Source organism: Xyrauchen texanus, chromosome 32 (assembly GCF_025860055.1).
Source record: "Xyrauchen texanus isolate HMW12.3.18 chromosome 32, RBS_HiC_50CHRs, whole genome shotgun sequence".
Lineage (NCBI taxonomy): Eukaryota > Metazoa > Chordata > Actinopteri > Cypriniformes > Catostomidae > Xyrauchen > Xyrauchen texanus.
In genome coordinates this window covers 3,472,399-3,495,113 of record NC_068307.1, presented here as the reverse complement: position 1 = coordinate 3,495,113, position 22,715 = coordinate 3,472,399, and the positions used below count along the sequence as shown (strand labels likewise).

Below are 22,715 nucleotides of genomic sequence, written 5' to 3'. Positions count from 1 at the left end.
GTCAGAGTGACTAAGTGAATCATTTTTTTTACTCCCTTTCTAACTACTAGATAACACATTCATAACCTCAGCTTGATCTTGTTAACTTGACATTGTCTCGCTCTGATTACTCCTCACTTTTGAGAACGGTCCCTAAACTAACAAATCTAATTAAATTAAGCAGTTTGCTAATCCTGCATGGAATTTACACAGAGAAACAAGCCTTGATCCAAACACAGAGAAGGGGAAAGACTTGAATAGAGCCCTGCATGGTACACAAAGCCAGAATGCATCACTTCTCGAGTACACACTTGGAACATGGAGGCCCAAAGATGAGTTGGATATCGGCTGTATTTATGGGACACTGTATGCTCGCCTTTGCAGCCTTCATAGAGACGACGCAGCCTACAGAACCTGGTGTGACTGGAAAGCTTTTAGTGATTCCCATGGACGGGAGCCACTGGACTGGCGTGAAGGCTGTAGCTGAGGAGATGGGCCGCAGGGGTCACAAAGTAACGGTGGTCATCCCAGAGGTCAGTGTACGGCTAGGACCCGGTAAACACTACACTGTCAGAACATTTCCTGTTCCATATGGACAGGAACAACTGGAAGAGCTCCAGGCTCGGAATGCCAAGGTGATGGAGAGTAAACAACTCCCTCTGATTGAGAAAATCAGCACCAGAATCAGTAACATGAGGAAATTTGTGGACCTCCAAAGGACCACCGCTGAGAGCCTCCTGTTCAACCAAGAGCTTGTGGAATTCCTGAAGAAGCAGAAATTTGATGCTGTCCTCACCAGCCCAGCCGTGCCAACTGGTGCCATACTGGCTTATAACCTCTCCCTACCAGCTATCTATATGCTTCGAGGCTTACCCTGCGGACTGGACTCGGCCGCCACAGCCTGCCCGGACCCTCCTTCTTACGTTCCCCGGTTCTTCACGCGAAACTCCCACCGTATGTCTTTCCATCAACGTGTGCTGAATGTTCTGGTGAGCGTCCTGGAGCCTTTGCTCTGCAGAGTGATATACTGGTCAACTGAGGATGTGGCATCCCGTTTCCTGCAGAGAGATGTGAGGGTGGCGGAGATCCTGAGCACTGGAGCTTTGTGGCTGCTGCGCTACGATTTCAGCCTGGAGTTTGCGAAACCCTTGATGCCCAACATGGTTCTAATTGGAGGGATTAACTGTGCCGTAAAAAGCACTCTAACTGAGGTGAGTGCAGAGACGTATGGCTGTCCTACACTTTTTGTCTTATGCAGAACGCAAACGGAACATTTAATGAATATTCTGATGCGTCTTTTTTAATACAATGGCAGTTGATAGTGCCTCACTTTAAAGCTTAAAATGTACCCAATAGTATCATTAAAGTAGTGCAGCTCAGAAAAATGCTATAATGTTTTTTTTTTATCTATGAAACCAAATTTGGCACAAAGATTATATTTCGATGAACTTAACACGTGTTTTAAACTATAGATTATTATAAGATCACCTCGGACAACCTTATTTGTCAATGATGTCATTTCTCAGTGAAAATATTGATATCCTTTGCATGTTCACGACCACTAGAGGCAAATTTTTATTTAAAGTCATATACCTGAGTGCCAGATGTTTTTTGTCAGTGATGTAAACATTGCCTGGAGATCTCTGGTTCACTGCTTCCTGTATTTCTATCAGCGAGCCCAAGTAGGTGAAGGACTAGACAACCTCCACCTGGTTTCTGGCAATAGGAACAGAAGATGGGCTGGTATTTGATGGCACAGTTGTTTGGATTTGGTTTTATTACAGATGATCTCCAGTCCCAGCTGGCTTGCCTCCTCGTCCAGAATGCCCAAGGATAGAACAAGCACTTCCAGCATCCCTGCAAGGAGGGCAACATCAAGGGCAAAGTCCAGATCAGTAAATGTTTCATTGCCCAGTGTTAACCACTGTGGACATTTCTTTCCATGATGTGATCCATTGCGAGGAGGAAGAGGTTGGGGGCAATCTTGCAGCTCTGCCTAACTCTGCTGTTGATGGGGAACAGTCAGACAGCAGGCCGTCATTCTGTACCGCACTCAATATGCCTGTGTGCAGTTTCCTCACCAAACCCATGATCTTTGAAGGATGGCCAATGGAAAACATCAGTTTCCACAGAGCGGGCCGGTCCACTGAGTCAAAAGCCACTTCAGGTCAATGTATGCAATCCATAAATGCTGCTGAAATTCTCTCCTAGTCTGGGTCAGCAGATTAAGTGTATAGCGGCCTGGTGTAAAGCCACTTTGCTCTATTTGTTGTCTGCTCAGTAGATGGTTCTTTGACAAGAGAAACAAGATGAACATTTTCCCTGGCACAGAGAAGAGAGTGATAGCAACAGTAGTTTTTGCACTCCTGGCATTTAACTTTGCCTTTGTAGAATGGGAGGATTATGCCTCTTTTCTGATCCTCAGGAATCTACCTGCTAGTCCAAACCTTGGAGTAGGTCTGAGTCAGCCAGTTTATGCAGCAAGAACCAACTGCCTTCAGCATTTCCATGGTGATGCAAGATATTTCGGGAGCTTTCCCATTCTTTGTTCGTTGGATGGCAGCCATTAACTCCTCATGTGTAGGTGGATCACAATTGATGTTGTTTCCCAGCTCTACATCAGAGATGTTCTGCGTGATGTTAAACTACAGCCAATTAATCTAGCACTGTTTAGTGGAGTGGGGCTGGAGGTGGCCTGTTAAGTAGTCCTTCAAAGTCTTCCTTCCACTGCTCTAACTTCTGTTTTTTGTCAATAAGGAGGTGACCATCACTGGAGCCTTTTCGGCTTGATATATGAGGAATGGCAGAGTGAAGTCTTGGCAAGTTGACGAAGTTGACCTGACCGAAGGTCACCCTCGGCTTCTTCAGCATTTTCATTGGCCCACAGTTGACGGTCCTGGTGGATACTAGCCTTCACTGCTTCTGTAGTAACTTGCTCTTTTCCTCCTTGTTCTGTAGTCTGGCCAGGTGTTTCTTCTCTATCAATTTCCAGGTGATATCACTGATCCATTCTTTTCTGGGTCCAGGTTGTAGCCCCAAATTTTTGCTTGCTGCTTTGTTTATTGTTTCTTTGAATACTGTCTAATCAGAAACTTCCTCTTCATCAAGGGCTCTGTAACAATCTCCAATCCCAGCCACTAATGCTTGCTCAATGGCTGGATCCCTTAGTCTTCTGGTGTTATAGCAAGTATTCTCAAGAGCTCACATCAGTTGGTGTTTTAGCTTCACAGCTATCGTGCCTACCACAGCTCTATGGTCTGTGTCAGTTCAAGACTCCTATAAACTCTGCAGCTCTGAAAAATACTCCACTTGGTGTTTACAAGGACATGGTCTATCTCCTTGGTGGTTACTCCATCATTGGAGAACCAGGTCAGATGATTAATGTCATTACACTGGAACCATGAGACACCAATCCTGAGAACCGAGCCTAAGCAGAAGTTTAGAAGTCTCTCAGTGTTGTTGTTTGGGAAGCCGATATCTAACAGGCCCACCACGTACACTTATCCACTTCTAGTTGTTCCTAAGACTGGATTGAAATGGTCCTTGTCCATGTCTGTGGCATCCTCTGTTGGTGTGTATGCAACCACCACATATAAGTCACCGAAGGTGGGTTTGATCTTGGCAACCAGGACTCAATCGCTGAGTGGCTTACAAGCTATCAAGGATTTTGCTGACAGATGATCCATTATCAATGCCACTCCTCCTTGACGCATAGCACCTACATCAGATCATCTTTGGTCTTACCTATCCCTGACCAACGGACCTCCTGTATGCCCATGATGTTAATGTTGACTTTTGATATTTCACATGACACTAAGCTGGATGTACCAGTTCCAAGTAGAGTCCTGACATTCCAGGTGCCAATCCTCAGTGGCTAGCGTGCCTTGAGGATGTGTTTTTTTTTGGATGTTGTCCGCCATAACCCACTTGTCACCTCTGGCTGGTGGAGCAGAACCAGGGCACACACTCCTTGGTAACCTGCGTGACAAGCGATGCAGTATGAGAAGATTTTTGGCACATATCATGAAAACCTCTTTGTCTTTATTCTTTTATGGGGATGGGATGCCAGCCCAACACCCAACCCTCCTCATTTTGCAACCGGGCTTGGGACTGACTTTGGCAGGAGTTTATGTCCCTCGCTTGTCTACACAAAAATCGGACCATATGTCTTTTGGTCAGCGGGTGCTCAACTTGCTTGTAAGCATTCTGGAACCGCTGCTCTGTGAGATGATGTACTGCTCCAATGAGGAACTGGAATCCAACTTTATGCAGAGCGATATGAGTGTGTTGGAAATCCTGAGAAGTGGAGCTCTCTGGTTGATGCAATATGATTTCACCCTGAAGTTCCCCAAACCCCGGGTGATCAACTTGATACCAATTGGAGCGATTAACTGTGCAATTAGAAATCCTCTGACAAAGGTGATCATTTGCAAAATTTTAAAGGAAGCCATGCTTTTTCTTAAAGCCACTGGCACTTGCAATATACACTATGCACTGATCCATGTAGTGTATGAATTTTAAAAGTGTAGTATTGTATTGTATGGAACACTTTTGATTTTACAACACAGAAGCATTCACCATTTAATAGTGGATAGAAGTTGCCGTTAGCTCTAGCATATTAGCCAACCTCCGTTCAACACTTGTATCTCAAACAACATACATGTTCATACTAGGCATGTAACGATACACAGATTTCACATTCGTTTATACATAAAACAGTGCCAAGAAATGTTTCGCTTAAACTTATTCAAGAATTTGACAAAAATATTTATTAAATCTTAAGTGACACAACAATGTCTGACATTGGCAACAAAAATCAGAGCTACATAGTAAAGTAACTTAAGCAATAGCACTGCATTAATCAGAAGATTTATATGAGAAAAACTCACCATTTACATGTTTGTATTCACTTAAATAATTTGCATTTATTTAGCACTTTTTTACAATAGACATTGTGTCAAAGCAGCTTTAAGCAGCTTTATGGTGACTGTGGCAAGAGAAAAAAATCCATTCAATGTAAGTGGAGAGAAAAACCTTTAAAGGAACCTGATCTCTGGCTTTACGATATATATATATATACGTATGTCAATATTATTTTGCGGTTTGAGCTAAAACTGATCAGCACACTTACTTTTTTGCCATTTTCCCTCGAATCCATGTTGTTGTAAACACCTATCTGGTGTTCTTATCGGCTTATCACATGTGCACTTGTGTTGTGCTCATACATGTTTACATTTCAACATCAAAAGCAGAGAATAATAAGTCTCATAGAAGTTCCGTGAGAGGTCAGAGCTGTTCTTTATCATGTATAAAGCACAGCTGTTGACCAAACAGCATCTAGGTCCAAAAATATCAGTTTTATAATCAGTATTAAAGGTCTACATATTCTGCAAAGATTTAGATCTATGTAGGATATTGCCTATTGTCCTGAAACTATATGGCAAATACATGGCAGTAAATTATTTCCAAAGCATTTTGTCAATGTAGTTTCACTCTAGTCTTCCCATTGCATTTACATGCCTGTGTACTGTGATTCTTGTAATCATTACCCTGACATGACTTTGTGCAACAGGCAAGTGTTCTCTGTGTTAAACGTCAAGTCTAACTTCCCCATTTGTGTTGCACAAGTCACTTATTTTGTATCTTTCGCCTGCTTTTGAATGGATTTGGACTTTTTTTTAAAAATGTTTTTATTTTTTTAATTTATTTTAAGGTTTAAATAAGGTCTCTCCCACATCATATATCCAACCACTAGCGAGCTGGATAGCTATCTACCTGCTATCTACCAAAGAGTCAATTGCAAAAGCAACCAGTTGATATACAGTATTTGCACACAGTAAGGAAACAGACACACGTGCATATCGGCAGAGAGATCATAGAAGAAAGTTTTTGGCTAGAAAGATGCACCACATAGCAATTTTCTGTCTAATGGTCGGTATAGTCTGTTCTACAGTGCTGGAAGAAAAGATTGGTTGGACTGGGAAACTGTTAGTGATACCCATGGATGGAAGTCACTGGACGGGGCTGAAGGCTGTGGCAGAAGAGATTGGCCGTAGAGGCCACACTGTGATCGTGTTGATACCAGAGGTCAGCATCCGTTTGGGTCCGGGTAAACACTACATCACAAAAAAGTATCCAGTTGCATATGGGCAGGATCTTCTCAACCAGATGATGGACGAATATTCTCACGAGTTGACATCTGCAGCGGAGTCTTTCGTGGTGAATGTAATTTCAAAGTTTAACCATATGAGGAAGCTTTTTAAATTTTTGGACTCTACAACCAAAAGTCTCTTCAAGAATCAGGAGCTAATCAAATTTCTTAGAGAGCAAAACTTTGATGCCGTTTTGACGGATCCTGCGCTACCAACAGGTGCCATAATGGCATATAATCTCTCTGTACCTGCAGTGTACATGTTAAGGGGAATGCCGTGTGGTCTTGATTCTATGGCCACAGGCTGTCCGGACCCTCCTTCATATGTCCCGCGCTTCTTTACACGAAACTTGGACCGCATGACTTTTGGTCAGCGTGTGCTCAACATGGTTGTGAGCTTGCTGGAACCGCTGTTCTGTGAGATTATGTACTGGTCCAGTAAGGAAGTGACGTCCGACTTCCTGCAGAGAGATGTGAGTCTGTTGGAGATCTATAAAAGTGGAGCTCTCTGGTTGATGCGGTATGATTTCACCTTGGAGTTCCCCAAACCCTTGATGCCCAACATGGTGCTAATTGGAGGGATTAACTGTGACATAAAGAACCCCCTGATGAAGGTGAGCATCAGCAAAATATTGTGAGGACTTTTCTTCATATTGAAGAAACAAGAGCAATAAAATTCATAATTCTTTACACACTGAAAACCATGATAAGTTCACTTTACTCGTTTGATTGAGTAAACTCATTCCCTCAATTTGATTGAGTTGCGGTGTCTCCAAAACATGTGTAATTAAGCTCACTTATATTTTGTGATGAAGTAAATATAGCAGAAAAGATTAAGTACTTTCTACAGTACATTGAAGAAGTTGGTTTAAGCATGTCTTATCATTCCTATCAAGCTTGACTTTCTAATGTGTAACAAACTGGAATTTATGATATTTTTTGGTGAAAATCTTGATGCCTGTTGAGTGTCCACTGGGAGTAGTGAACAAGGTTTTCTCATAGCACTGAAGCACAACAGATATCAAGATTTATTATGGAAATGGACAAATTCCACATTGTTTCTTGTGATGTGATGCATAAGTCGCATGTACTGTTTTTATGATAAGTTCTTTTTAAAGGATTGTTCCGGGTTCAATGCAAGTTTAGCGAAAACTGTCACATAATGTTGATTACCACACAAATTGGGTTCAACTTGCTTGGTCCCTCCGACCCAAAAATCGATGTTTGAGTGAGGCACTGTCACGAGTTCATGTGTTTTTGAGATCTTGTTTTCCCCCCTGTCTTTTGTCAGTTTGGTTCAGTCCTGTTAGTTTTCCCGCTCCTCGTTTGTGTTCAGTTTCTTCACCTGTGTTCAGTTAATTATCCCATTAGTCCCAGTTCTTTTAAGCCCTGTGTTTTCCCTCAGTGTTTGTTGGTCGTCGTCCTTGTATGGTTGTGTTTTCCCTGAAGTTCCTTGTGTTTGGATGTAGTTGGATGTTCCTCCCTAGCCTGTGTTTCTAGTTCCCGTGTTTTCTAGGTTTATGTTTGTTTCCCCATCGTGGGTGTTCCTTTGTGTTTGTAGAAGTCTATTTTGTTTATAAATCAGTTATTTTGGAAATCCTCGTGTCCTCGTCTTCAGCTGCCTGCACACACCCTGACAGAACGACCAACCCGCATAAATGGATCCAGCGGCTCTACGGGCTAACTTTCTCCTGCTCACCCTGGAGCAGGAAGACCGCCCGATAGAAGACCACATTAACGACTTCCTGAACCTGGCGAATGTCTCGAACTTCCCGGACTCAGCCCTGGTGGCCTTCTTCAGGGGTAATTTGCACACTTCCTTGAAGGAGCGGTTGCCACGGGACACGCGAGGCTGGACTCTCGTCGACTTCCTTGAGGAGACGTTACTGGTGTGCGGCTCACCTCTCACTGTGGGCGATGCTGAGGAGGACTTTACCTCACCACCCACAGGGGAGACCCTTCAGCCATCCCTGGCGCTCCCAGTCACACCAGCTCCACATGTCAGCGAGCAAACCCCTGCGCCAGCGCCTGTAGCCGTGACCGTCCAAGAGCCAGTGCCAGTAGCCGTGACCGTCCAAGAGCCAGTGCCAGTAGCCGTGACCGTCCAAGAGCCAGTGCCAGTAGCCGTGACCGTCCAAGAGCCAGTGCCAGTAGCCGTGACCGTCCCTGAGCCAGCGCCTGAAGCCTCGACCGTCCAAGAGCCAGCGCCAGTAGCCGTGACCGTCCAAGAGCCAGCGCCAGTAGCCGTGACCGTCCAAGAGCCAGTGGCCGTGACCGTCCAAGAGTCCGTACCCTCCAAGCTTTCCAGAGCTCCGCCTTCCGAGCTTTCCAGAGCTCCGCCTTCCGAGCTTTCCAGAGCTCCGAGCTTTCCAGAGCTCCGCCCTCCGAGCTTTCCAGAGCTCCGCCCTCCGAGCTTTCCAGAGCTCCGCCCTCCGAGCTTTCCAGAGAGCCGCCTTCCAGAGCTCCGCCACCCGAGCTTTCCAGAGCTCCGCCACCCGAGCTTTCCAGAGCTCCGCCACCCGAGCTTTCCAGAGCTCCGCCTCCCGAGCCTTCCGAGCTTTCCAGAGCTCCGCCTTCCGAGCTTTCCAGAGCTCCGCCTTCCGAGCTTTCCAGAGCTCCGCCTTCCGAGCTTTCCAGAGCTCCGCCTCCCGAGCCTTCCGAGCTTTCCAGAGCTCCGCCTTCCGAGCTTTCCAGAGCTCCGCCTTCCGAGCTTTCCAGAGCTCCGCCCTCCGAGCTTTCCAGAGCTCCGCCTCCCGAGCTTTCCAGAGCTCCGCCTCCCGAGCTTTCAGAGCTCCGCCTCCGAGCTTTCCAGAGCTCCGCCTCCCGAGCTTTCAGAGCTCCGCCTCCCGAGCCTTCCGAGCTTTCCAGAGCTCCGCCTCCCGAGCCTTCCGAGCTTTCCAGAGCTCCGCCCTCCGAGCTTTCCAGAGCTCCGCCCTCCGAGCTTTCCAGAGCTCCGCCCTCCGAGCTTTCCAGAGCTCCGCCTTCCAGAGCTCCGCCCTCCGAGCTTTCCAGAGCTCCGCCCTCCGAGCTTTCCAGAGCTCCGCCCTCCGAGCTTTCCAGAGCTCCGCCTCCCGAGCTTTCCAGAGCTCCGCCTCCCGAGCTTTCCAGAGCTCCGCCTCCCGAGCTTTCCAGAGCTCCGCCTCCCGAGCTTTCCAGAGCTCCGCCACCCGAGCTTTCCAGAGCTCCGCCTCCCGAGCCTTCCGAGCTTTCCAGAGCTCCGCCTCCCGAGCCTTCCGAGCTTTCCAGAGCTCCGCCTTCCGAGCTTTCCAGAGCTCCGCCTTCCGAGCTTTCCAGAGCCTCGCCTCCCGAGCCTTCCGAGCTTTCCAGAGCTCCGCCCTCCGAGCTTTCCAGAGATCCGCCTTCCGAGCTTTCCAGAGCTCCGCTTTCCAGAGCTCCGCCTCCCGAGCTTTCCAGAGCTCCGCCTTCCGAGCTTTCCAGAGCTCCGCTTTCCAGAGCTCCGCCTCCCGAGCTTTCCAGAGCTCCGCCTCCCGAGCTTTCCAGAGCTCCGCCTCCCGAGCTTTCCAGAGCTCCGCCTCCCGAGCTTTCCAGAGCTCCACCTCCCGAGCTTTCCAGAGCTCCGCCTCCCGAGCCTTCCGAGCTTTCCAGAGCTCCGCCTCCCGAGCCTTCCGAGCTTTCCAGAGCTCCGCCTTCCGAGCTTTCCAGAGCTCCGCCTTCCAAGTTTTCCAGAGCCTCGCCTCCCGAGCTTTCCAGAGCTCCGCCTCCCGAGCCTTCCGACCTTTCCAGAGCTCCGCCTTCCAAGTTTTCCAGAGCTCCGCCTCCCGAGCCTTACGAGCTTTTCAGAGCTCCGCCTTCTGAACCTCCCGAGCTTTCCAGAGTTCCGCCTTCCAAGCTTTCCAGAGCCTCGCCTCCCGAGCTTTCCAGAGCTCCGCCTCCCGAGCCTTCCGAGCTTTCCAGAGCTCCGCCTTCTGAACTTCCTGAGCTTTCCAGAGCTCCGCCCCTCAAGCCTTCCAGAGCTCCGCCCCTCAAGCGTCTCGAGCCTTCCAGAGCTCCGCCCCTCAAGCTTCTCGAGCCTCCCAGGGCTCCGCCTCTCAAGTCTCTCGAGCCTCCCAGAGCTCCGCCTCTCAAGTCTCTCGAGCCTCCCAGAGCTCCGCCCCTCAAGCCTCACGAGCCCTCCAGGGCTCCGCCTCTCAAGCCTCTCGAGCCCTCCAGGGCTCCGCTTCCAGAGCCTCTCGAGTCTTCCACGACCCTTCTCCCCGAGCCCCCTACATCTCCACCTCCAGAGCCTCCTACGGCTCTGCTCCCAGAGACTTCAGAGCTTTCTAGGGCTCTGCCTCCTGAGCCTCCTACGGCTCCGCCTCCAGAGCCTCCCGAGCCTTCTAGGGCTCCGCCTCTTGAGCCTCCTACGGCTCTGCCTCCTGAACCTCCCCCAGCTCCGCCTCCAGTGGCTCCCTCAGCTCCGCCTTCTGAGCCTCCTAAGCCATCGCCTCCCTCGGCTCCGTCTCACAGGGCTCCGCCTCTCAAGTCTCTCGAGCCTTCCAGTGCTCCGCCCCTCAAGCCTCACGAGCCCTCCAGGGCTCCGCCTCTCAAGCCTCTCGAGCCCTCCAGGGCTCCGCTTCCAGAGCCTCTCGAGTCTTCCACGACCCTTCTCCCCGAGCCCCCTACATCTCCACCTCCAGAGCCTCCTACGGCTCTGCTCCCAGAGACTTCAGAGCTTTCTAGGGCTCCGCCTCCTGAGCCTCCTACGGCTCCGCCTCCAGAGCCTCCCGAGCCTTCTAGGGCTCCGCCTCTTGAGCCTCCTACGGCTCTGCCTCCTGAACCTCCCCCAGCTCCGCCTCCAGTGGCTCCCTCAGCTCCGCCTTCTGAGCCTCCTAAGCCATCGCCTCCCTCGGCTCCGTCTCACAGGGCTCCGCCTCTCAAGTCTCTCGAGCCTTCCAGTGCTCCGCCTCTCAAGTCTCTCAAGTCTTCTAGGGCTCCGCCCCTCAAGCCCCTCGAGCCTTCCAGGGCTCCGCATCTCAAGCCTCTCGAGCCTTCCAGGGCTCCGCCTCCCAAGTCTCTCGAGTCTTCTAGGGCTCCGCCTTTCAAGCCTCTTGAGCCTCCCACGGCTCCGCCCCCTGAGGCCTCTCTGCCTCCAGAGCCTCCCTTGGCTCCGCCTCCAGAGCCTCCCTCGGCTCCGCCTCCAGAGCCTCCTACGGCTCCGCCCTCAGAGCCTCCCGAGCCTCCTACGGCTCCGCCTCCCGAGCCTCCTACTGCTTCACCTCCAGAGCCTCCTACGGCTCCGCCGCCAGAGCCTTCCAGGTCACCGCCTCTAGGGCCTCCTCCCAGGGGTCCTGACCCTGTCCCTGACCTGTGGCCTCCTCCCAGGCCTCCTGACCCAGTCCCTGTCCAGTGGCCTCCTCCCAGGCCTCCTGACCCAGTCCCTGTCCTGTGGCCTCCTCCCAGGCCTCCTGACCCTGTTCCAGTCCTGTGGCCTCCTCCCAGGCCACCTGACCCGGTCCCTGTCCTGTGGCCTCCTCCCAGGCCTTCTGACCCAGTCCCTGTCCTGTGGCCTCCTCCCAGGCCTCTTGACCCAGTCCCTGTCCTGTGGCCTCCTCCCAGGCCTCCTGACCCTGTTCCCGTCTTGTGGCCTTCCCCCAGGCCTCCTGACCCAGTCCCTGTCCTGTGGCTTCCTCCCAGGCCTCCTGACCCAGTCCCTGTCCTGTGGCCTCCTCCCAGGCCTCCTGACCCTGTTCCCGTCTTGTGGCCTTCCCGCAGGCCTCCTGACCCGGTCCCTGTCCTGTGGCCTCCTCCCAGGCCTCCTGACCCTGTTCCCGTCTTGTGGCCTTCCCGCAGGCCTCCTGACCCGGTCCCTGTCCTGTGGCCTCCTCCCAGGTCTCCTGACCCTGTCCCTGTCCTGTGGCCTCCTCCCAGGCCTCCCGACCCAGTCCCTGTCCTGTGGCCTCCTCCCAGGCCTCCCGACCCAGTCCCTGTCCTGTGGCCTCCTCCCAGGCCTCCCGACCCAGTCCCTGTCCTGTGGCCTCTTCCCAGGCCCCCTGACCCAGTCCCTGTCCAGTGGCCTCCTCCCAGGTTCCCCAAACCTGTCCTTGCCCGGTTGCCAGCTCCGCCCTGGTCACGCCCACAGCCTGCTCCGTCGTGGCCACGCCCACAGCCTGCTCCGCCCTGGTCCCCTGACCAGCCTGCTCCGCCTGGACCGTCCTGGAGTCCAGGATGCCCACCCTCCCACCCCTTTAGATGTTATACGGCACGAGGACGCGCCTTCAGGGAGGGGGGAGGTACTGTCACGAGTTCATGTGTTTTTGAGATCTTGTTTTCCCCCACTGTCTTTTGTCAGTTTGGTTCAGTCCTGTTAGTTTTCCCGCTCCTCGTTTGTGTTCAGTTTCTTCACCTGTGTTCAGTTAATTATCCCATTAGTCCCAGTTCTTTTAAGCCCTGTGTTTTCCCTCAGTGTTTGTTGGTCGTCGTCCTTGTATGGTTGTGTTTTCCCTGAAGTTCCTTGTGTTTGGATGTAGTTGGATGTTCCTCCTAGCCTGTGTTTCTAGTTCCGTGTTTTCTAGGTTTATGTTTGTTTCCCCATCGTGGGTGTTCCTTTGTGTTTGTAGAAGTCTATTTTGTTTATAAATCAGTTATTTTGGAAATCCTCGTGTCCTCGTCTTCAGCTGCCTGCACACACCCTGACAGGCACTTACAATGGAGGTCAATGGGGCCAGTCCGTAAAAACTGTTTCAAAAGCATAGCCACAAGACGTAAAGAATATACTGTATGTGTGAACATGATTTTAGTGTGATAAAATTGCATACTAACCTTTTCTGTGTAAAGTTCATTTCAACTTCATTTCCATGGTGACGTAACATTGTAAACCCTAAAGTGAAGATTTAAACAACTTTCCAGCTCAAGTTTAAACAGAAGAATTAATGTAAGAGCTTTTATATTAATATATGTTTCACATTTCTGCTTTAAACCCTCCAAAAATGGGCCCCATTCACTTCTATTGAAGACTAGATGTTTTGGGAATTTTTATTTGTAATAGGAACATTTCCTGAGGTAGTATTCACAAGCTGGTCATAACTGATTACATTGAAATCAAACTAAAACACAACTGTATCTACACGGGAAAAGAAGCAAAGACCGTGAAGTAGGTCATGTCTGTGTTGTAAACACATTTTAATGACTGCACTATTTAGCAGTAGTCTATGGGTTAAATCCAGATTGCCTGAGTAGGTGATAAGTCACGATATGGAGTTACTGTATCTCATGTCTGGCTTTTGCATGATCTGCATGATTATCAGATGATCCATTGGGGAACTATAGATATAGATAAATATATTTAGCAGTATGATTTCAACAATACTGTCACATGTGTCATCTTCCCGTTTTATTTATTTAAAAATGTTCTTGTTCCAAAAGTTACGGCAGGGGTCACTGTTCTCTCGTACTTACTTGAAGTCCCAGCCCTGAATATAAACATCAGCTCAGCCCAGATGTTCATTTAGGTGGGAATGCTTAAAATGGAGACGTGTTTTCTAGGAATTGGCACATGACTGTGACTGGGTCACCGGCTCTTACTGGGTTGAACTTTGGCACTAGTTTAGTAGTGCTTGGCATTTGCGTGTGTTTGCTCGTGTGAGTTTGGATTAGTGGATTCGGAAAGGGCAAACATTAAGTGTTTGAACTAATCTTGAACATGGTCATGTTAGATCAGATGTTAGATCAGATCTTAAAGAGTCATTTTGGAAAAGCACTTTCATGCAACTCAAACTGCAGTTAAAGAGGTTTGTGGCAATTTATTTAATAGAACATAGTAAAATATGTTAAATCTGATTTGTTATTTCAGTACAGAGTTACTGAGCGAGTTGTGAACATGTGCAATATTTACTGTATGAGTGAGTTTTCGTGCACAGCTAATAAATTTCTCCAATCAGTTTATTAATAAAACCACAACGTAAGAAACCTGCGCTGCGTTTATATGAGTCGTGAAAACGTAAAAATGTATGCGCTCAACCATGGATGGATTACCGACCAGGCCAATGGGGCCAGTGCCCAGGGGCCCTTGACTGCCCTGGGGGGGCCCTGGGCATTAAGGTTGCGTGATCCCCCGCTCGAAAACCCATCAACAATGAAAACGAAACCCCCCACGGTCAACAACTTTTGCCCATGAAAACAACCCCCACCACCCATCGCTCAACAAATTTTGCAGCGGGCCCTTGGAGATACTTGGCCCTTGGGCCTTTGCATGTCGTGCACAGCAATATGCTAATAAATATCTCAAACCAGTTTATAAAAAAAACAACAACGTAAGAAACCTACGCTGCGTTTATATGAGTCGTCAAAACGTAAAAAGTCATGCGCTCAACCATGGATGGATTACCGAACGGGCTAATGGGGCCAGTGCCCAGGGGCCCTTGACTACCAGGGGCTCTGGGCATTAAGGTTGCATGATCCCAAACTTTTGCCCATGAAAACGACCCTGTGCTCAACACTTGCACACGTTGGATAAGCCGATAAGAACATCGGTAATGGTGTCTACATATAACGGCAAAAATTGTGTAATGGGCAAAAATGTACCTATGTAAACAGTTTTTGTTTATCGGGGCATGTTCACTAACGGTTTAAGCCGTATACATGACCTTACACATTGGCGGCTTATTAAAGGAATATTCCATGTTAAACACAAGTTAAGCTCAATCGACAGCATTTGTGGCATAATGTTGATTACCACAAAAATACATTTCGACTTGTTCCTCCTTTTCTTTAAAAATAAAAAGAAGCAAAAATCGAGGTTGCAGTGAGTCACTTAATATGGATGTGAATGGGACCAATTTTTTAAGGCAGAAATGTGTCCTTTAAGTCCTTAAATTAATTCTACTGTTAAAACTTGTGTATCATTTGAGCTGTACAGTTGTTTAAATCATCGATTCTTACAGTCATTTTAGGGTTGCGGTGTTATGTTGTCATGTGAAGAAAAAAAAAGCTGATTATTGATGGTTTAAACTGTAGAAAACTAATCCATAGGTCAACATGGTCAACTTCAGGGAACAATAAAAAGTCCTCCGCTCATGTCTGTCTTTTCCCCCTTTATGAGCTAAATGCTATGTGGAAATCCAATTGCTGTGGAATGCTCTAGAAAGCATGTGGGGTCTTTTTTGGGTCATGTTATCTCTTCAACACAGTGAGATGGGAAGGAAAGGAGTGGTGAGCTTCTCACGCAAGTTGGGTTCTAGGGGAAGGGGGAGGTGCTGGTGGGAGTCGCCGGTTTCTGCTGATTTGACAGCTTAATATGGTTGTTGGTCGCTCAGTTCATAAATATTCACTACCCATGCGTGCAGACAAGGGATTCCTTTCTTAACCACAAGGATTGAATGATGTTGTCAGCAGTCTAATGTAATATGAATTTCAAGTATCAAAAATATCCAGAATTTTATAGAAAATACAAAATGCTACAGTAAAAGAAAAAATAGATAATTGGTTTACAGGTAGCACAGATACGATATATATATATATATATATTTAACAAGACAATACTTAATACTTATTACTTATAAGATAATATTTTAAAAAAGATAAATAAATTAGATGTAAAAAAAAAAAAAAAAGATTTTACTGCATAAATAACAGTAAAATCATTAAAAAGCATTACCCATCATGTTTCATTATATTTAAAATTCCATTATACATTATTTTTAATTATATAAACTGTAGTAAACTATAAAACATAATGGCACCTAAATGACATCCCATAATGCCTGAAACATGGTCACTGTATTTCTTACAGTGCATTTTTGGCAGCCACAGCTCACAGTATTTTACAGTACATTTAATAAAAAGAAATTACAGTGTTGTTTTTTTTATAAGCATGTCAATATGATGTGTATTGCATTCAAATCTTCTCTTTTCTTGTGAGAATTCACTTAAATGCATGTTTGAAGTTATTTAATAGGGTGTTGTGTAACACGTCTAGCCACGCTGAGGTCTTTTCCTTTCAGGAAATATTTTCCTTGAGGCTGCCGTACAGCAACAGATGAAGATTTACACTATTAACATCTGAGAACCACAACGCAGACAACTCCTGTTCCTTCCTCTTGTTCTTTTTTTTACTCTCTTGTTTCTCAGTCACACATGAAAGATTCTACACAGCCCCCTTTCCTGGAGGAGGAGTTTTCCTCTCCTTTTCTTTCAGTGCTTGTTTTTGGTCTTAGGCAGACCCAATTATGCTGAAGGAGGGCTGGATGTGGGGGCTGGGTTCAGGGCTGCTGCTGCTCTGGCTGGGTGCCTGGCTGAGGCCTGCACAGGGTGGCCGAGTGCTGGTCATGCCTGTGGAAGGCAGCCACTGGCTCAGCATGAAGGTGCTGGCGACCAAACTGGCCCAGAGAGGCCATGACATCCTGGTCCTGGTGCCTGAGACCAACATCTTGATCCAGAGTTCCAAACTCTTCTGCACAGAGACCTTCCCGGTGCGGATGTCCAAGGAGGAGCTGTCCACCAGCTTAAGGGGATTTCAGCAGGGGGTATTCAAGCGTAGCCCTGCACTAATGGATATCTATGTCCAAATGAGTAGGCTGCTGAACTTCACTAGGATGCAGGTGCAAGGATGTGAGTCGCTGCTTTATAACGAACCTTTGATGGAAAAACTGAAGGAGGATAACTTTGAGTTGGTGCTTACCGACCCGTTCCTGCCATGTGGGCCTATTATCGCTTCTGCACTTGGTCTCCCTGCCGTCTACTTCCTGCGTGGCTTGCCTTGCGGCATTGACTTGTTGGCAACGCAGTGTCCTTTTCCCCCATCCTATGTACCCCGGTTTAATTCCGGCAGCTCTGACAAAATGACCTTTGTTGAGCGCACCTACAATTTCATCATGAGTGGCATAGAGTTGGTGCTGTGTCGGATAATGTACGCCAGTTTTGACGAACTTGCCTCAAGATACCTGGATGCAGATGTGACGTACCGGGATCTCATCGGCCACGGAGCTATATGGTTGTTTAGATACGACTTCACATTTGAATACCCCAGGCCTATCATGCCAAACATGGTCTTCATCGGAGGCATCAACTGTGAGAGGAGCTCCGAACTTACTGCAGTAAGTCACCAGAGGCACCTTTGGTTCTGTCCTTTGGGTTGGTCAGGATATGTGAAATTTAGGGTTAGTTTGGGTTATATCAATTATAAACATGTTCAGTAACAACTCCTTGTCCTTGTGTGAAGGGTTCCATCATCTATGGGCATGGTTTATAACCTTCGGTTGGGGTCATTGTCGGTTCTGAAAATATGGGTTACATTTTGTAGTTTTGACATTGGTTCTTTGTCTTATCATGTATTATATTTACCCATGATGGTAATCTGACTCTCTTCTCTAGGGCATTGGTGGTTACCTAAGGCAACATGGTGTGCTCACTGTATTCTTTGCCACTCAACACCCTCCCTGAACTCTGGTCTCTTGGGGTTTTTTACAGGCAAAACAATCTGCCTAGAGATCAGAAACATTGTGCACGGTGCACTGTACTGTGTGAACAATGGTTGGGGTTCAGAAATGGGATATGCCTTAGATTACATAATACAAAATCTGAAACGTGACTTTTTTTCCTCAGTCAAGTCAAGTCATTTTTATTTGTTTAGCACTTTTCACAACACACATCATTTCAAAGCAGCTTTATAGAAAATTCTTAACAGAAAAAGCTGTAATATAGTGAAGTCTTTGAGTCATAATAGTGCGGTTTAATAACATGATTGTGAATTGTGCCTAAAAATAAATTATAGAAAATAATTATATTTATATTTAGACCCCCAGTGAGCAAGCTGAAGGCGACCGTGACAAGGAACACAAAACTCCATAAGATGTTGGTTAAAGGAGTAAAATAACCTTGGGGGAAACTAGGCTCACTGTGGGGGCCCGTTCCCCTCTGACTAAACATGAATATAATGCCAATATTAGTTATTTATGTGTAGTACAAGTCAAGATTTAAAATTAGTAAACTAAGTGAGTGTTTGGGACCAATGTTTGACCAATTCCAATTTAAGAGTGTAGTCCATCCTTTGACCAAGGTGATGCAGGCAGAGTTCGGTAAGGTGCACTGCGGTTCTACTGTAAGTTTGTGGCAGATTCCTTTCCAGTTGGGTTCATTTTAAGTCCAAATTTCAGGAAGCGTCCAGTGAAGTATGTCTGAAGGTTGGTGCTGGCATCAGTTCATCCTCTTTGGAGTCCATCGTAGTAGACTGAAGTGATATTTGGCTGGCACAGGCTCTAGCTAGTCGTCAACACTTAGTTCAATGAAAATAAACCCAAGTGTCTCCGAACTAATAGTGGTTTTACCCACTGAAGTGAAAAATAACAGTATTGACACTGAACCAGTTTTCCGGTGACTTTTGAGGCATTTGTCAAAGATGCCTATTCTATATATCTAGTCTGAAAGCATTTGGTTGCATCATTTTGGAGATGCTGAGAATGAATTGGAGTGCAATACCAAACCTTTCTTGGCTTGAGCAAGAGGACTAACAACATAGAGTGCTAAAACAGAAGAGTGGTGACCTCAGCCAATCGTAGGATAAGATGATAAGAACATAACTGAAACTTTATGGGCAATGTCATCTAGAGAAAATCTATATATTCATAGATAGTTAGCATACCATAAAAAATGCTCTTGCATTGTTTTCATTTTATTAAATGCCATCTTTCAAAACATGTATTTGCTATTCTTTCTTTGAGTTTACAGCATGGGTTATACATGGTGCAGATTTTTTTATTTTGGCTTATTCTTTTGCTTATTTTCTGTATTGTGCAGGAAGTTGAACACTTTGTGGAGGGCTCAGGAGAGCATGGCATTGTGGTGTTCAGTCTGGGATCTCTGGTCTCCTCCATGCCAAAAGAGAAAGCTGCTATCTTCTTCAAGGCCTTCGGTATGATCCCACAGAGGGTAAGATCATTTAAGATTCCCTGCATTTTAATACCAAAACGGTTATATCGACCAACTCTAGAAACTAAATACTTGGGGAAAGGGGTCTTGGCAGTAAAGCAAAGTGTATTGAAATAGTTATTTGTGGGGAACTTCACTGTCAAACAAAAAGCATGGAAGTAGCAAACCACAAAAATAATAATGCATTAAAATGGTGCATGCACTAATGCGCCTAAGCTTTTAGAGGAACACCTCCTGTACAAAGGATGTGGTGTGTGACCTGAGCCCATTTTGTACATTATCCCAGATGCTCAGTCATCTCTCAGTCAAGGATTGTTGGCCATATGTGCCCACTTTGGCCAGTTGTTAGCCCAGCATGCAAAAGTGTAAAACTAAGTGAAAGCTGCACGCAGAGCTTCAGCTATATCCCTAATGGAAGCCAGATGTTCTTCCGTACCACCTCCAAAGTTATCATGCGTGCTGAAGGGCAGTCTTGCAACACTGCTGGAGAGGATAGTGTTTCAGTTAAACCAAACAAGAGTCACTTTTCAGTGTCACTTTTTTCCTTATTAAGAATGATGTATTAACTTCAAAAGTGCATGAGAATTCCCACATTTTCCAATATTATTACAATAGAAGGGTACTTCTGGGTAGTGCTGATCCCTGAACTGGATGGATGCTGAATTCCCCCACAATCATTGCATAATACCATTTTCAGGTACACTGCACCTGTAGTTGCTTTGGAAAATTAGTTTTTGCTAAATGATGTTTTTTTTTTTTTTTTCTTAGGTTTTATGGCGGTATACGGGGGAGATGCCTCAGAATGTCCCTGAAAATGTCAAATTGATGAAGTGGCTTCCACAGAATGACTTGCTTGGTGAGTTTTACGGGTTTGCCATTTAGACATCTACGTAGACAGGAGTGTTTCAAGGCAGAAATGTGAAGCTTATATGTTTAGAAAATAACTTACATTAATTATTCTGTTAACATTTGAGCTGTAAAGTTGTTTAAATCAGTGCTTCCATGGTTGTTTTAGAGTTTTAGGGTCTCCAGCGTTTTGGCCCTAACGTGATTATTAAACTTTAAAAGGCTACGATTGAATTTAATAAACTCATAGTCTCTGTGCACTACAGACTTCAAAGTAAAAAGCACACTGGGTGCTCGAGTTTCAGTCATCAATGAATACCAGACATGTATGACAAACGATCGCAGATGATTTACAGTTGATGAATTATGTCAATGTTTACTTTAAAATGTTTATATTGTAATATCTTGTAGATCTTATCATATTGCATAAAAGTGCATATTTTATTTCACTTATATGTTTGAATGAGCTAGAAACCGTGAAGCACTGACGGTGGGTCATGGATGACTGGCATTTAAAAAAAAGTGGGTCGCAGTGGGCAAATGGTTGAGAAACGTTGTTTTAACATTTACGGATTGGCCCCATTGACTTCCATTGTAAGTGCCTCACTGTACCCCAGATTTTTACTACTAAAGTTAAAGAGGGACTAAAGTTATAATGAATTTTTGTGGTAATCAACATTAAGCCACAAATGCTGTTGATTGAGCTTAACTTGTACCTTGTCCATTCTATGCAACATTTAATTGGCTAATTTAAAAACATTGCATATGTACATTGTTGAAATCGTACTGTTACAGCGAAAGGTAGGGCCTGTTTTATTAATCAGTAGAGCAAACCTGATCACAGATGTGTAGAATTTAAGTTTTTCATATAATTGCATTTAAAACCATATACTTTGCCTATTTTGGTTGTAATCAAGCAAAACATTTAGAAACGTGTCTAATGGATGTCACAGTCATACTCCTGAGGAAAGAGGAATTGCCATGTCCTAAGAAACGTTCCTTCAAGTGAGGACCAGTGAGAGAGAATGAAATATTATTGTGAAATCTAGCGATTAAGCACTTGGCTTATCCTTTTGAGGAGCTAGTTAAAGACCAGGCAACCACACATTCCAGTGACCACAACATGGATCATTAAACTGAGAACACAGAAGTAGTTTTTGTTAAACAAACTGTGTTAAGTCTCATTTGTCTGGCATGTCAGGTCTGATTGCAATGAATGGGGTGCAGAACTCATTCCGACCCCTGATGTCCGTTAATCCTATTAACTGCGGTTAAATCAGCTCAATCTAGTGAGCTTTACAAAGTACTGGAGAATGCTTGAACATGCATTACATGCATCCTGTATGCATTTAATACATGTATGTGACTTCAGTGGTTGTCACCTTTGAAAGGTCACCCTAAAGCCCGGGCCTTCATCACTCATGGTGGAACGCATGGAATCTATGAAGGGATCTGTCATGGCGTTCCCATGGTTATGCTTCCACTCTTTGGCGACCAAGGTGACAACGTGCACCGTGTGGCAACTAGAGGGGTGGGAGTGATCCTCAGCATCTTTGACATCACAGCAGAAGAACTGGTCAACGCTCTCAACACAGTTATTAACGACAGCAGGTAAGAGTTTGACGAGAACTTTATTATACTTGTCTTTTTGTACACTCCCTGTCTTTTTGGGGTTTGTCTGCCCTCTTTTATACACCCCATCTCACCTCCATCTCTCTCACTGTAATCTGCAGCTATAAGGAAAGAATGGAGAAGCTTTCTGCCATACACAATGACCGTCCCATGAAGCCTCTTGAACTAGCAGTCTATTGGACAGAGTTTGTTATGAGACACAAGGGGGCAGACCACCTGAGACCTGCTGCCCATGACCTAAACTGGTTTCAGTACCACAGTCTGGATGTGATCGGCTTCCTGCTTTGTGTTGTGCTGATTGTAACTCTAGCGATGTTGAAATGCTGTGCACTGTGCTGGAGAAGGTGCTGCCGAAAAACGCAGAAGAGGAAGGCGGACTGACCGCATATAGAGAGAGAAGTTGGCATAGCTTACAAACGTTTCCAAGTCGTTTTGTCTACCATGTCTTCATTTCAGATTTACAATCTCATAGTCATGATAAGCAACCTGACACTGAACCAGAAACATACTATATGCAAGTACGTAAATGCAGGCGCTCATAGCTACGCATGCTCAACTTATTGTGTCATACCGCAAGGACGTGTTGCAATCTCAATGTTGCCACAAGGGGTGCTATTGAGTCAATGGTCCACTTTTAAGGTGAGTTTTCTCTTCCAAGTCAGCAACTGTCATGGCGGAGCGACATTTAAAGTCAATATATTTATAGCAACTTTTATTTCATAGGCTAGGGAACTCAATCGCTCCCCTTGAGTACTTAGGTTTGTTACCGCCACAGTAACACAAGGATGCACGTTAAGCATATTCAACTGAACCGCGCATTGGCAATGTGTTGGGTAAGCGCTCGCATTTGCTTACACTTTTGTAAAGTCTGTTTCTGGCCTAAAGCTGTATAATAACTTGTAACAGATGTTAAAAATTGACTGTGAACTGAATCAATTAATAAAATAGTACAATGTGAACATGTATTTTGTGTATAAAATTTGTCGTTTAGTGGCTGATTCCGGGATTCCGTATATAAAATACCAAATATAAGTAACTGTATTCCACTACAGTTACAATTGAAATCATTGGTAATTAGAATACAGTTACATTCAAAAAGTATTTTGATTACTGAAGAGATTACTTTTCATTTTGTTGTCATTTGTTTCATTTAATATTTAGTTCTTTCAGATGGAAAACATTTATACATATAAATTATGTGATCCAAAGTGCATTTGAACAGCGGTGAAACACTTTCTCATGATAT

At 46.0% G+C, this 22,715-nt stretch overlaps 1 protein-coding gene across 2 annotated transcripts; it reads left to right on the top strand.

The window, feature by feature from the left end:
• LOC127626288 (UDP-glucuronosyltransferase 1-6-like) lies at positions 1 to 22,426 on the top strand. 2 transcript variants are annotated; one of them, XM_052101980.1, is made up of 5 exons: positions 1 to 1,190; positions 18,860 to 18,991; positions 19,760 to 19,847; positions 21,229 to 21,448; positions 21,571 to 22,426. In XM_052101980.1, exons 1-5 carry the CDS (start codon positions 249 to 251, stop codon positions 21,848 to 21,850), a joined length of 1,662 nt encoding a protein of 553 aa, XP_051957940.1. In that variant the 5' UTR covers positions 1 to 248; the 3' UTR covers positions 21,851 to 22,426. The 2 variants fall into 2 exon arrangements, with proteins under 2 accessions (XP_051957940.1, XP_051957941.1); XM_052101981.1 differs by lacking the exon at positions 1 to 1,190 and adding an exon at positions 5,750 to 6,744.
• The last annotated feature ends 289 nt before the right edge of the window (positions 22,427 to 22,715 follow it).

Excerpts from the sequence above, each read along its gene's own strand:
- LOC127626288 (XM_052101980.1), top strand. The coding sequence starts at position 249 with ATGGTACACAAAGCCAGAATGCATCACTTCTCGAGTACACACTTGGAA. Across the intron at positions 18,992-19,759 it reads TCGGTATGATCCCACAGAGG|GTTTTATGGCGGTATACGGG; the intron begins GTAAGATCATTT and ends TTTTTTTCTTAG. Across the intron at positions 19,848-21,228 it reads TCCACAGAATGACTTGCTTG|GTCACCCTAAAGCCCGGGCC; the intron begins GTGAGTTTTACG and ends CACCTTTGAAAG.